General features: G+C 42.8%; 1 protein-coding gene across 1 annotated transcript in view; it reads right to left on the reverse strand.

Moving 5' to 3' along the window:
- Positions 1 to 14,859, reverse strand: part of LOC311291334 (uncharacterized protein) — a 168,276-nt gene extending 153,417 nt beyond the window's left edge. The window contains exons 1-7 of the mRNA XM_084410298.1: positions 14,619 to 14,859; positions 13,667 to 13,795; positions 5,429 to 5,533; positions 5,006 to 5,110; positions 4,747 to 4,831; positions 3,055 to 3,250; positions 1,130 to 2,960 (exon numbers count right to left, since the gene is read on the reverse strand). Of these exons, the coding sequence (XP_084266424.1) occupies positions 1,130 to 2,960; positions 3,055 to 3,250; positions 4,747 to 4,831; positions 5,006 to 5,110; positions 5,429 to 5,533; positions 13,667 to 13,725 (2,381 nt within the window). The 5' untranslated portion in view covers positions 13,726 to 13,795; positions 14,619 to 14,859. The remainder of the gene's footprint in view (positions 1 to 1,129; positions 2,961 to 3,054; positions 3,251 to 4,746; positions 4,832 to 5,005; positions 5,111 to 5,428; positions 5,534 to 13,666; positions 13,796 to 14,618) is intronic.
- Positions 14,860 to 15,843: the final 984 nt, after the last annotated feature.

Below are 15,843 nucleotides of genomic sequence, written 5' to 3' on the forward strand. Positions count from 1 at the left end.
GTGATTTTTTTTTGGGCCATATCGCCCAGCCCTAGTTGGGGATACTTAATATTCAACAATATTATTGACTTGACTGCACCGACACCATTATATGAGACAGTTCACACTTTTATGGCAAGTTAAAGGCCTTTCACTATAAATCTAAAAATGCCTCCATTCACATGTACATGTCTTTTTGACATAAAATCTTTAATGATTTGAGTAAAGCTAAGATTACTAAGAACTTCTAACCTAAGAACCTAAGAAATGTTATTTGTTTTTAATATTTCAAGATTAAGGTCAACCGATGGCTGATGCCGATATCTTACAGAGCAGGGTGGCCAATGGGCGATATATCATTAATTTAAAGATAGTAAAAAAGCATCCATAACAATTGCTGAAATTAAATTTATAGTTATTTTACTTAATTAGAACAATATATTTTAAAAAATTATATGTAAAAAAAGAGATTTTTAACGCTGAAAAATTTTAACTTTTTTTGTAGAAAAAACATCTTAAAATGTGTACATCAAATATGATACAACAGGCTTTTGATAAATGTTTATTTGTAAATCTCATGATCTACATATTAGATTACATTATTATTACATTAAACTACAGAATTAAACTAAATGCTTAGAAATAAGCATTTAAAATATCTAATAAATGATGTAGTAATATATATGTACTTTATTTAAGTAGCCTGTTTTATAAAAATCTCAATGTTTTATATTATAACCTTTCAGAATTTCATCATACTTTTTGGCAATATAAATAACATCTGTACCAAATTACATTCTTTCCCCTCAGTTTGGGTATATGAATAAAATGTTTGTTTTTTTCTTCCTCAAGTATGAGTATGAGCTAATATAATTCTATATAAGTCATAAGAGTCTGGTTTATCATATGATACAAAACAAACATGCAAACATCTTTACATGGTATTTTATATTTTGTCTTAAGGTTTGATAAACTGTCTCCACACACACACACACACACACACACACACACACACACAAAAAACTATTTCATATGACAGGCTTTACATGTATAGGTTCATGTTTATGATGGGGAATCACTATAGAGTAATGTAGATAAATGCATTTTTCAGATGAGAGCTAAACATGACAAAATATATTAAAAGACTTACAGGGCTCTTCTGGAGGTTTTGATGACTGCCGATAATCTAACGAGACACTCGTCTGATTTCTTGAATTTCTGAAGCTCAAACTCCTCCAGCTCTTCTTCTGATGTCAACAACACAAAGGCTAAAGCAGACCACTGGGCAGGTGAAAGGTCACCAGATGAGAGACTTCCTTTGCTAAGGTGGGTCTGAATCTCTTTCACCAGAGTTTGGTCGTTCAGTTCATTCAGACAGTAGAACAGATTGATGGATCTCTCTGCAGGAAGATTATCTTCTAATTTCTGCTTGATGTACTGAACTATTTCCTTGTTGCTCTGGTCATTGCCGTCTTGCTGTGTCAACAGACCTCGTAAGAGTCGTCGATTGGACTGGAGTGACAGACCGAGGAGGAAGCGAAGGAAAAGGTCCAGGTGTCCATTGTCACTCTCGAGCGCCTTGTCCACTGCAGTCTTGAGAAAATCAATCATGGTTTCATTTCTGTTTTCCTGTTCTGTAGACTCACGATCAAACACACTTGTCTTGTTGATGTCTAGAAACAGATGTGCATAAAGGGCTGCAATAAACTCTTGAATGCTCAAGTGAACAAAGCAGTACATGGTACCAAGAACGACCCCTGTTTCCTCCTTAAAGATCTGGGTACACATGCCTGAGTACACTGATGCCTTATAGACGTCAATACCACAGGCTTCCAGGTCTGTGTCATAGAAGATCAGGTTGTTTCTTTCCAGCTGATGAAATGCCAGTTTCCCCAGTGAAAGGATGGCATCTTTATCCCAGGAAACATCTGGTGTGTATTCTCCATCATACTTTCGGCGGCTCTGCTGGATCTGAAAGCGGAGAAAGTGTGTGTACATTTGTGTCAGAGTCTTGGGAGTGTCTTCAGTGTTTGATTCCTGGAGTGTTTTAGAGATCTCATCAGCCTGAGTGTTTTTCACATCATTATTTCTTTTCTTCTCCAGAATGTTCTGGAGAACAGTGGCTGAAATCCAGCAGAAGACTGGGATGTGGCACATGATAAAGAGACTCTTTGATTGTTTAATGTGGTCTATGATTGTGTTGGCCTGATTCTCATCCTTGAATCTATTTTTGAAGTACTGTTGCTTTTGTGCGTCACTGAATCCTCGTATCTCTGTCAGCCGGTCGATACAGTCAGGAGGAATCTTACTGGCAGCTGCTGGTCTGGTGGTGATCCAGATGAGAGCAGAAGGAAGCAGATTTCCCTTCATGAGGTTCGTTAGGAGAACATCCAGAGAGGCTGGTGACGACACATCACGCCATGCCTCATTACAATCAAACTTCAGAGGAAGGCGACATTCATCCAGTCCATCAAGGATGAACAACACTTTGAACTGATTCCTTCTTGTAAGGTTCAGTCCTTTTGTCTCTGGGAAAAATTGAGTTATAAGGTCCATCAAACTTAGTTTTTCTTTCTCCTTTAAGTTCATCTCTCTGAATGGAAGAGGAAATATGAAGCTGATATCTTGATTTTCTTTTCCTTCAGCCCAGTCCAGAACAAACTTTTGCACAGAGACTGATTTCCCGATGCCAGCGACTCCTTTTGTCAGTACAGTTCGGATCTCCTCGTCTTGTTCAGGTGCTTCAAACAAATTTGTGCATTCAACCTGTATCTCTTGTTCTTTATGATGTCTGGAAGCAACTTCAATCTGTCTCACCTCATGTTCAGTATTGACCTGTTCACTGCCGCCCTGAGTGATATAGAGATCTGTGTAGATGTTATTCAGAAGTGTGGAGTCACCTTGCTTCGCAATTCCTTCAAACACACATTGATACTTCTTCTTTAGGCCACATTTCAGCTGAGGAATGAGGAACAGCTCATCTACACACAGGAACAGACAATAGATAGTTTTAGTCTTCATTTTCTCTCCTACATTTATAAGAGACAATCTGACAGATGATCATGAGTCTCTTACCTTCTAAAGCATCAGCGGCATCATCTTGCTTCATCTCTCTCAGGTAATGTAGTGTGAGATCAAGAGCTGCTGATTTGATACTGGATCTATTCTCATTAAAGTCCTTCACAAAGTGTTGTGTGTTCTCATTTTGTAATATTTTCTTTAACTTCTCCAGCTCATTCTTCAGAAATGTGATTATTTTGCTCTCAAGATCCTATAAACAAAAGTAAGAGAAAAGACAGAATAACACAATTGAAATTGGGAAAAAATTTTTTTGATCATCTACATTTGTGACCAGTCACGGAAAGTAGGGACACAAGTCGGTTCTGGGGCATTTTGAGTTATTCACATATTCTGAAAGTGTAGTATTCAAGCTTTCCAACGATGTGTAACACATGGAAATCTGATAATATTTGGAGAAGTTGTCGCCATTTGAAGGTAGGCACTCAAAAAAACTGAAATGGTAGAATTCTGCTTCTAAAGATTGGCAAGTTCTCACCTCTCTCTCCTGCTGGGAATGACAATAGGGCTCATTTACATCTCATTTAGATAAGTCATACCCCCCTGTAAAGCTCCCCCGTCTCCCCCTCCCCCCTGAATGTACCAATTCTACAAATTCTCTAAATAAAACATCTCCAGTTAACTGGCAGAGCATTCATTTTGTTCGTTTTTTAAATAAGATACTAGCGCTGAAATGTGTTTTTTAATCAAGTGATCAAAGTGCTCGTTGCCGCTGCGATCAGTGGCGCAGATACAGTGTTTACTCGTGTGGCTCACGCACACACTGCATTGTCTTCACTCGACGCGCGCTTCTGTCCGTTGCTTTGCGGATACTCTCTATTCGTTCTGTTGAAATAACAAAATAATTCAAACGTTTGCGTGTCCCTGCTTGATATACAACCACTGATGAACATAATCGTTTTGATGAGAGAAAAAAAAACTATACGAGAAAAAAAAAAAACCTATACAAGGGTGGATTCGAACTCTCAACCTCTGACACGGCTGGCGAATGCTCTACCACTGTACCATTCATACAAACATTAACTATATAGGCGGATTTATGTATTGGCACTGACAACATGTATTAGGCTACATTTCATTAAACGACAAATTAAACCCCATGTAAGCTACTATTTAAATCGATTGCTGGACATCGTAATGTTATTGGCGTCCATCTTCATTGAATTTTGAAATCAGATAGAGCCGGCCAGAGCGCTGCATAATAAGTAGCCACGCCGGCTTATTCAGTATGGAAATACACACCGACAATGACACGCCCCTACTGCGTGCTAGAATCTCAGAAAAACAAGCCGATTTGAACATCAAAATGTACGCTTTTAAATATACCAATACTGCTATCTCAAACATGGAGAGGCTTCTTCGTGATCTCAACTAACAGATTCTGCAAAAAAACGAAAATCACCAATTTTGAAAAAAAAAACGCTTCTTTCTCATTTTGCTCGAAAGTTGTGCTGCCGACTTGTGTCACTGGTTTCCGTGACGGGTCACATTTGGTCAACACTATTTATTTAATAATTATAATACATGTACATAAAAAAATCCAGTTAAAAGACTAACATGCTAACCATGTTGTGCTAAAATGTGTTTAAAAGAAAAATGTGTTCAAGAAAATGTCTATAAAATATCTTTGTTCAATAACATATTTGTTAGTTAGAAATATTAAACATTTATAAAAATGTGTTTTCCTACCTGGAAGATCCCTAGAAGATTGTCTTTGAAATTCTCGTGGTTCCTGTGAGTCTGAACGTCTGAGTCTAATGTTTCATATTGAAGCCTGTAATCAAATTAGTAAAATAAAATACTAACTGATATTTTACAGAAAGAGAAATAAACATTAGCTGTGAATACTCTGACAAATATTTGATCTAAACATGTTTCATGATTGGTATTCACTGATACAACTTTTAAACACAGTCAATGTGTGACAAAAAATTGTAACACAAAATACCTTTTATTAGATGATGGTGTTTTCTCACTGAACTCTGGTGGATACTCTTTAGACTGATCACTCTTCAGAGACACAGAGCTGGACACATGTGAGCCTGATCTTACACTGATGACACAAAGAACAGAGAGAAAACACTTTACTACAAGAGATACTTAGTCTAATTTGAAAAGGTTTAATGTTGCAAATAGTAATCAAATGCAGTATAGCTGTGTGTTTGTCCATTTATGACCATGGTTGGATGGATGGACATGTTTAGTTGCATGATCTATTTTCCATAGTGAATTTATGCCTGCTTGTGGCTGCCTGTGTAATTGTGTTACTGGAATGAGTTTCACAAATCCCCTTACACAGTCAAGTTCATTCACATACACCACTGTGGACAAATAATATAACCCTATAATGTAATATAAACACACAAAATACCTTTTATTAGATGATGGTGTTTTCTCTCTGATGTTTTCCCCTACACCTTTAGACTGATCACTCTTCAGAGACACAGAGCTGGACACATGTGAGCCTGATCTTACACTGATGACACAAAGAACAGAGAGAGAGAGAAAACACTTCAGTAAAGGAGGTTCAACTGTGTGTGAAACACATCTGTGTCTTTATCTAATCCTCCACAGAAATACACATGTAAAAAAGGCCCCCTTGTGGCCGATAAGCATCAGACACTTTACTGTGACTCTCTCTCTCCTACTGGAAGACGCCTCGCTTCACCTGGACTCTTAGCCAATCACAAGTTGACTCAGGATCGCTGCACGCGGGTAGCATTCTGTCAGAGACTTTTGCCAGTAGTGTACACTAACCGCACGGACTTACAACCTGCCTTGATACAACTGCTTTATTCTGTGTGCGTCTTTACAAGTAAGAATCAGTATTTTGTTGTTCTTTTACTGTCATTGTTAAGGCTAGATTGGTAGTGTTTTGTCTGTTTAGTGTTGCTAAATGTAAGCTCAGGCTTTTCCTGCCCAGCTAGACCTCGTGTCGTGATGCTTCTGTCTATCAATGTATAGGTTGCCACTCGGGCATTATTCTCTGGTTACACATTGTAGAATACCAGTTAAGCACCTTTGTGCATAATTTGTAAGCTATCGCGGTGATATTTGCCTTCAATCCAGTTAATCGTTATAGGGCACGCACGTACACTGGTCGTCACGTGACACCTCTCGGAGCGGCCTGGTGTAGTTATTTATGCGACCAGCAGAGGGAGCCATTGTATTGCGAATGGCTTATCCTTTCTTATTGTTATAGTTGTAGCTGCTTACAGAACAGCCTTTTTCATTCTTTAATGCCAGATTCGGCCATGTTAAAATATTATTGTATTTTATTTCTACTATATTATTATACATTTAATACAACTAGAGGTTTGTTGCATGATAATCATTCATTTGCATTCAACTAATTATGTTTGTTTTATTTGTTTTATTTATTTCAGAACCACACATCAATGTACATTCAATCATGCAGTTGTAAATTCAATAAATACTTCCAATGAAGAAATCTTGCGTGATTCTGGCCGATCACCCGCTGTGAGCTCTACCTAACGATCCACAAACTATCTAAATCAAAGAAGCCAGTCCTCTTCTGCACAAAGTGGTCCTTCGAGCCGGATCCAGAGCCTGCAGCGGAGCAAGATGTCTACCACCTCGGATAAAGAGTTTAGTGCACGATCCAGGAGGCAGCGGTCCCTCCCTAACTACTTGCAAGATTATGACTTGTCTGATCTCCCGACCAGATCTCAAACCAAGAAGTCTTCTGAGTCACAGTCCAGAGAGCAGCTAGACGAAGAGGACCACAGCAGACCTGATTCACGCTCTGCATCCCCAGAAAGTCAGCTGCACCACAGCCCAGCGCGATGGTCGGTCACTGATAAATGGGAATCTTCTGCAGATGAGTGGAGAAGGGAGTGCCACATACTAGAGCGTGAAAGGGAAGATCTCCTAGCATTAATGGAGGAACTGAAAATACAGAACGAGCAGCTCAGAGCCAGAGCGGAGCCCAGCAGTTCCCGTCAAGAGCCACGTACTGTAACTGCCAGAGATAGACTTTACCGAGAAGGGCTGGATTATGGAGGTGCTTCAACCTGGTACAAATCAGTCTACTTCCGGGACAGGGAGACACCACCACAACGGTCCTCTGACAGGTGTCATGACTACAGCAGAGAGACAAAGGACTACAGGGAATCAACCAGGTATGGCTCTCCCTCACCTAAGCGCTCTCCTGAGCCAGTACGCACCAAGCACCAGGCCCCGCGACGAAGCTATGAGTCCAGAGAAGGGCGCTACAGTTCTCATTATGATTATGAGCAGTCCAGCCACCGCCGCTCACCTGAGCGCCATGCCAGCTACAGAGACTCTTGTTATTCCTCCAGAGAATACAGAGAACCATCACGTCGAGGTGATTACTCTCCTGCACGCCGCAGCTACTCTCCCGACCAGCGTGAGAGACGTAGTTCCCCTTCACCTCGGCACGAGCCCAGATGCCGACGCTCAGTGACTCCCCCTGGTGGACAGGAAAGAACATACAGAGGGCCCACTCCTACAATCCCGAACTTCAGCCGTCCTAACCCAAGAGACTTTGCGAGACTCCGTATTGCCCTAGACAATCTCCTTCCTAGAGATGCCACTGAACGTTTCAAGTTCCAGATATTAGTGGATCATCTGAAGCTGGAGGAAGCATTGCTGGTGGCAGATTCTTACAGCAATTCTGATTATCCCTTCACTGACACTATGGCAGCTTTAAACCAGCAGTACGGGCAGCCACACCAACTCGCCCTTCAGCGTATTGCTGAACTGATGGACGGCCCCAACATTCATAGTGGAGACATCAAGTCATTCAGGTTGTTCGCCCTGAACGTTAGATCCCTAGTGAGCATGTTGGAGCAGCTCGGTTTAAAGGGGCAAGTTGACCTGGACTGTGATTCTCATGTCACCCGTCTACTGGGCAAGCTACCGCACGACCTAAGGTCCAGTTTCAGGCGCTACATCCACCCGCTCCGCATTCCTATCCCCACTCTTCTGGACCTAGCAGATTGGTTGGAATACGAGCTCCAGATCCAGGAGGATATAGCACAATATCGCTCGAGAAAGGACACTGGATCTAAGCCCAAAGACTCCAAGAGTACTGTCAAGTCATCACCTAAGGCCTCAGTTCTCATGCTGGGGGCTGAATCCAAATCGGTTAGGGAGCCGGCCAGATCCACTCCTCCAACCAGTCTAGAGGCAAAGAAGTTCTGCCCATTCTGTGAGAACTACAAGCACACTCTGAATAGTTGCGCAAATTTCAAACTGCTCAGCGCCACCCAGAAACGTAACTGGATTCAGGACAACAACCGATGTTGGCGATGCGGCAGAGAACACAGATCAGCTGAATGTGATCTGAAGATGTGCTGTAAAACATGCAACAGCAGACACCTGCTTGCTCTGCACGATGTCAGTGAGAGAAGTCTAGCCAAGACTGACAAAGCTGAGAGAAGGCCTGACCAGGTGAAGTCCAGTGAGAGCAAACCTTTGTCCGTACCAAGTGCAGACCAAGTGCTATACATTGGCAAGCCACCGCAGGGCCATCGTGTGCTTCTCAAGGTCAGTAAAGTTATCCTCCGCCATGGTGACCAAACTCTAGAGACATACGCTGTGCTAGACGACGGCTCCGAACGCACCCTGCTCCTCCAACCGGCTGTCCAACAACTGGGACTTGAAGGCCAGCCTGAGGATTTGCCCCTGCGTACAGTCAGACAGGAGCTGCAGACGCTTCACGGGGCGGCTGTCTCATTTAGCATCTCTCCAGCCTGTTCTCCAGCCATGGTATACAACATCCAAGGAGCCTTTACCGCACCCAAGCTCGGGCTAGGCCAGCACACTTATCCCTTCAAAGCACTGCAGAGCAAATACAGACATTTGAAGAAGCTTTCTATCCCTTCATTCAAGGACATTGTCCCGCTACTGCTCATTGGCTCAGACCACCCCCACTTGGTGACTCCAGTTGAGCCAGTCATCTTTGGTCCCCCTGGTGCACCGGTTGCTGTCCGCACCTGTCTCGGATGGACGCTGCAAGGTCCGACCTACAATCTAAAGCAGTACCTGATTGAACAACGCTGTCTTTTCACCACCTTCGGGGCACCTGCGCAGAGCTGGGGAAAGTTCTTCACGCGGAGGAGAGGAGTAGCATAGCGGTGGACACCATCAACATCTACTCGCACCGTCTGTTTATCCAAGCATTCAAGCATGGTCGCGTGAAGAACTTTCCCCAGCTCTGCGCACCAAAGGAGGCAGTACTTCCTCAGCTCCGGAATACGGAAAGGCGGCTGGCGAAGAACCCTGAGACAGCCCAAGTCTACAATGCAGAGATCCAGAGACTTGAACAGGCTGGCTATGTGGCGAAACTACCCCCTGGCACAGAGAACACATCAAGCAGCTGGTACATCCCTCACCACATTGTTGAGCACAATGGCAAGCACAGAGTGGTTTTTAATAGCTCTTTCCAGTACAGTGCCACTGACTTGAACAAACTGCTGCTCCCTGGTCCAACCCTTGGTCCACCTCTCCTTTCAGTTCTCCTGCGATTCAGAGAACATTGTGTGGCCTTCAGCAGTGACATACGGGGGATGTTTCACCAGGTCAGACTCCTTCCGGAGGATGAGCCTCTCCTCCGCTTCCTCTGGAGGGAGCTCAAGCGTGATGAACAACCCACAGTCTAACAGTGGAAGGTGCTTCCCTTCGGCACTACCTGTAGCCCCTGCTGTGCTACATACGCCCTACAGAAGCACATCACCGACCATACTCAGCCAGCTGATGCAGTGAGAGACTCCGTGTTAAGACATTTCTACGTGGATAACTGTCTTCAGAGTGTGCCTACAGTTGAAGATGCCAAGCCCATCATAGACAAGCTGCAGACTCTCCTTGCCGAGGGAGGCTTTGAGCTACGCCAGTGGGCCAGTACCCATCCAGACACCATCCGTCACCTCCCTGCTGAGGCAAGATCGGCTAGTGCTGAAAAGTGGATCGCCCAAGGTCACCCAGGTCAAGAAGAATCAGCCCTGGGCCTGCAGTGGGACTGTCGAGAGGACACCCTGTCTTTCAAGTGTCGAGAGGCTGTAGCCACTGAAGAAGTTGTCACTATGCGCTCCATCTACAAAGTGGTGGCAAGCCAATTTGACCCCCTTGGCTTTCTAGTACCTTACACTACCAGGGCCAAAGTTGTCATCCAACACCTGTGGGACAAAAAGCGTGACTGGGATGACCCTGCTCTGCCGGATCACCTGCTAGCCGCATGGAGAGAGTGGGAGGACAAGTTAGCTCACCTACAGAGCATAGCATTTCCGAGGTGTTACACTGGCCGTGAGTTAGACTCTCCCACCTGTGAGCGTGAGATCCACGTGTTCTGTGATGCCTCCGAGCGAGCCTATGGCTCTGTGGCATACCTCCGAACCGAGAATCCTCATGGAGTCGTCCAAGTAGCTTTTGTCACCGCAAGATCCAGAGTTGCTCCAAAAAAGCAGCAGTCAATCCCACGCCTGGAGTTATGCGCTGCTCTGACCGGAGCACAAATGGCTCGGATCCTCAAATCTGAACTCACACTGCCCATCCAGCGGGTGGTGCTCTGGTCGGACTCTACTACCGTGCTCAAGTGGCTGCAGTCGGAGTCATGCCGATTCAAAGTGTTTGTTGGCACACGTGTGGCAGAGATCCAAGATCTCACCGAGGGCGACACATGGCGGTACGTGGACTCTGCACAGAACCCTGCCGATGACATAACGCGTGGCAAACCTCTCGACACATTGACACCAGACAGCCGCTGGGGTGTTACCCAGACAAATGGCCACAAAGTCCTCAGATTCCGACAGAGGCAGATCAGGGTGAAGAGCTCAAGAAACCTCCGTTCTGCGGCCTCACTACTACCATGCCAAGTCATCTCCCTGACGCTAAGCAGTTCTCTTCCTTCAAAGACCTCCTGACCGCCACAACTAAGACTCTACATGGGGCGGCCCCAGGCAACGTCACAGCCTACAGGCAAGCCCAGCTGGCTCTGCTACAACAGGTCCAACAAGACAGTTTTCCTATTGACTATGCCCAGCTGCAGTCAGGGAAACCAGTCACCAAGAGCAGCAGACTTCTCAAGGCTATCCGCCGCTTTCAGCGCAAGTGCCAAGAGTGTCAGAAATGGCGCGGAAAGCCACAAATCCCTAAAATGGCAGACCTGCCTCCATCCAGAGTCCGACTTTTAAAGCCAGCATTTTACTCAACAGGAGTAGACTGCTTCGGGCCATACTCGGTAGCGATTGGAAGGAGGAGTGAAAAGCGCTGGGGAATAATCTTTAAATGCATGACCACCCGAGCCGTGCATATCGATCTGCTCTCGAGTTTGAATGCAGACTCATTCCTCATGGCCCTGAGACGGTTCATCGCCCGCAGAGGAAAGTCGTTCGAGCTGATCTCAGACCAGGGGACTAACTTCAGAGGTGGCGATCGAGAGCTCCGGGAAGCATTCGCCGACCTTGCTCCAGACATCAAAACTCAACTCGCCTCTCAGCAGATCGACTAGAAGTTTAATCCACCTAACGCCCCCCACTTTGGCGGCTGCTGGGAGCGCGAGATACGCTCAGTAAAACAAGCCCTGCAAGTAACCCTTGGAGCCCAGCTTGTGACAGATGAGGTACTAAGAACCCTACTAGTTGAGATTGAGGGGATTCTCAACTCCAAACCATTAGGCTACACATCTGCAGACATTGCCGACCCTGATCCAATAACTTCCAACTCACTGCTCATTGGGCGGCCAGATGCCTCTCTCCCGCAGGTGGTGTATCCTGACTCCGAGCTCCTGAGCAGTAGGCGTTGGCGCCATAGCCAGCTGTTGGCTGACCACTTCTGGAAGCATTTTATCCGTTTCTATCTGCCCAGCCTCCAGGCCCGACAGAAGTGGAATGCTGAAAACCCAGACCTGCACATCGGCAAGACAGTCCTCATCATTGACCCGCAGCTCCCTCGCTCACTGTGGCCAGTGGGTACAGTGACCAGCGTCTCCCCCGGCCTTGACGGTAAAGTACGATCTGCTGAAGTGAATGTAGGAGACCGGGCGTACACCCGCCCTGTGGCTCGACTCATCCAGCTTCCAGAGTTGTCAGACTAAGCACTACCGGACAAGTGGGCGCCTTTTCTTCTTCTGCAGATTCCCTTCGATAATCTGGGGGCGGCTGTAAAAAAGGCCCCCTTGTGGCCGATAAGCATCAGACACTTTACTGTGACTCTCTCTCTCCTACTGGAAGACGCCTCGCTTCACCTGGACTCTTAGCCAATCACAAGTTGACTCAGGATCGCTGTACGCGGGTAGCATTCTGTCAGAGACTTTTGCCAGTAGTGTACACTAACCGCACGGACTTACAACCTGCCTTGATACAACTGCTTTATTCTGTGTGCGTCTTTACAAGTAAGAATCTGTATTTTGTTGTTCTTTTACTGTCATTGTTAAAGCTAGATTGGTAGTGTTTTGTCTGTTTAGTGTTGCTAAATGTAAGCTCAGGCTTTTCCTGCCCAGCTAGACCTCGTGTCGTGATGCTTCTTTCTATCAATGTATAGGTTGCCACTCGGGCATTATTCTCTGGTTACACATTGTAGAATACCAGTTAAGCACCTTTGCGCATAGTTTGTAAGCTATCGCGGTGATATTTGCCTTCAATCCAGTTAATCGTTATAGGGCACGCACCTCCCGCATGTACACTGGTCGTCACGTGACACCTTTCGGAGCGGCCTGGTGTAGTTATTTATGCGACCAGCAGAGGGAGCCATTGTATTGCGAATGGCTTATCCTTTCTTATTGTTATAGTTGTAGCTGCTTACAGAACAGCCTATTTCATTCTTTAATGCCAGATTCGGCCATGTTAAAATATTATTGTATTTTATTTCTACTATATTATTATACATTTAATACAACTAGAGGTTTGTTGCATGATAATCATTCATTTGCATTCAACTAATTATGTTTGTTTTTATTTGTTTTATTTATTTCAGAACCACACATCAATGTACATATTCAATCATGCAGTTGTAAATTCAATAAATACTTCCAATGAAGAAATCTTGCGTGATTCTGGCCGATCACCCGCTGTGAGCTCTACCTAACGATCCACAAACTATCTAAATCAAAGAAGCCAGTCCTCTTCTGCACAACACACACTCACACAATCAACAGTTTTATAGTTAACAATCATTTTATTTTACTGGCTCACATTAGTTTAACAATTTATTTAAAATACATGAGTGAGATTAAATATGTTGAGAATTATAATTTAAGAGAACATGGCAAGTTTTTGTTTATTGACAGAAATGGAGAGCAGAAATGTCTGTGCGACACAGTTTTGTTAGCATACTTCAATTAAATTAAGTGTATAGTTGTTTTCTAATGCCTATCAATAATTTTATGATCTAAAAACTAAAGTCATTTATTTGGATTAATTCAGCGTCTAGAATGTTATTAACAAATTATTAACTGTGATATTTTCTATAGAGCAAACAGGGCTTTATAGACAATGTCAGTGTTAATTTAAGAAGTTCAAAAGTTGTGCAAAGCATTTGCAAATATAAAACAATGCTTAAAGTTTTGTTATTGACAGGGAAACACAAAGTCCAGTCGAGTTTAAACTGATGAAAACAGACGCAGTCTTACCTGTGTTTCTCTGAGAGACTCATCTGAGAGAGAGAGTCCTTTCCTCTTTCCTCTGACATACTGCAGCTAAACTGACACTGAAAACTGATCAGCACTGCTTTCTGAAAACACTCAATCCTTCAGCATCACCTGGAAATGACACCATTTTACACAGATGAAGAACATCTTATTTAAGACAATAATGAAGAATGCTGAGTTATCATCAACAACAGCAACAGCAAAAACAATGTATAAAATAAAGCGAGTTACAAACAAATATATTGCCATGTAAAATAACTGAATGGTCTTAATCATTTCTGATTGTTTAATGAGTTTAACTGACTCTAAATATGAATTCATTGGGGAACAGAAATGTACACTGTGCTGGGAAAACTGAACCCAATTTGTTATATTCTCTATTACAGTATAATATCATTTTACAATCATATTTACCCAATCTTTATTAATTGTTGAATCGTTTGTCATTTAATCATTACTTCAAGTTCACAATGGTGGTTGATTACTTTCAAATGATCCTAAAATAACGGATTAAGTAAAAGTAACCAGAATTATAAAAGAAATACTATAACTACTAATCATAATTGCTATATATGAACTGAAATATTCAGTTTAATAACAGCAGATTGTTGTTCATTGACGTTAGGCTTCATCTGTCTGTCTACTGTAAATGTCTGCTTCAAAAATACTTTCGATTTCACATCACAAAAACAACAGCCTAAAACGAGGAAATGGGAGAAAACTTTCAAAAATATATTTGTTTTCAATAACCCTTTATCAATAAAACTTTTTTTGTTTTTTACTTCAAAAGATTGTAATTTCTGGCAGATTCTTCGTCTGTTCGGAGTAGCAGAAGAACAGCCTTCTGTAACTTCACATTTAAATCACGCTTAATATACAATATGAAGTTCCTAATAATTACAAATGCCTTTAATGGAGAATGTATTAAACTTACTTGCAGTCTTGTCCACTAAGAAGAGAGTTTATCAGTATTTTAAACTCAGTAACGCTTGTTGTCAGTCCGCGCGCGTCGTTCTCAGAATCTCTTCCTGGGGCTCGTTCTTCGTACGTTGCTTAAAACATCCGAGATCAAATGAGACATCCAAGATGATATCATCGTGCTAATCATGATCCGGCTAATTGGGTTCTTCGAACACACCTGTTGTTTATGATTAGTATCGCTGGATTGAGTTATCTGAGATAAGTGCGCGTTCATGCGCTGGTTTAAAAGGGTATGTATCGAAACATTGATCAGCAACGCTGCTATTGGCTGTTCAGCGTGGCCAAAGAGCGCGCTCAGTTTTTCTCCTCAGCAGAGCAAGAACTAATAGTCGAAGTTTATTCGGAATTTTAATGTTTAATCAAAACGCCAGGGAACACCTCAAAGTCTGCAAAAGCCAGGAGAGAGGGCTGGCAAAAAGTAGCAGACAATGTAAATCCGTTAGAAGTGGCCATGTTAGATGTTTTTATCACTTATTAGCCTATAGTTTTGTATTTTAATAATTGCATAATTACTTTGTTCATTGTAATGTCAGAGTCACCCCCCCCCCCCCCCCCCAAATAAAAGTGAAGTACAAAAATATTCTACATAACGGTAATTTTTAGTTATATTATAGTCTCTTCTATAAAAGGCACTGTTAAATAAATGGTTGTCTGATTATAAAAGCAACCAAGAAAAAGGCTGAGAAAAGAAAAGATCTTAGTAGCCTACACTGTAAAATAATTTTTGCTGCATTAAATTAAGGCTGTATAGTCATTTCAACTGTTAAATCTTGAGTAATGATGAATTGCTTTGACTTGTGAAAGTGAAAACTAATAAACTTATGTTAATGTAAAAATATTTTGCCATGAGTTATTGATCACATTTTTCCCGAGTGTAGTTCATTGTAATGACATTGTGTTTTCCTCTTTTGTGCACTTTTACATAATACACCAACACTTGTATCTGTTCCCAAGAAAGTGGTGGCTGAAATATGTGCAGTAAGTGGACATTTTCTAACTTTCCAAAGGAAAGAAAGGATAAGACTTTGTAATGTCCATTTGTTTCCATTGCACTGGACAGTGAATAAACCCTCTCAGATAACTGTCATATGGAGGAACTAGCCTATACCTGCAAGTGCATAAATAACTTTACTTAATTTATACTTGTATGCTTTATGGCTGCAATATAAGTTGCAGGA

Source organism: Rutilus rutilus (genome assembly GCF_951802725.1).
Source record: "Rutilus rutilus genome assembly, chromosome: 6".
Taxonomy (NCBI): Eukaryota; Metazoa; Chordata; class Actinopteri; order Cypriniformes; family Leuciscidae; genus Rutilus; species Rutilus rutilus.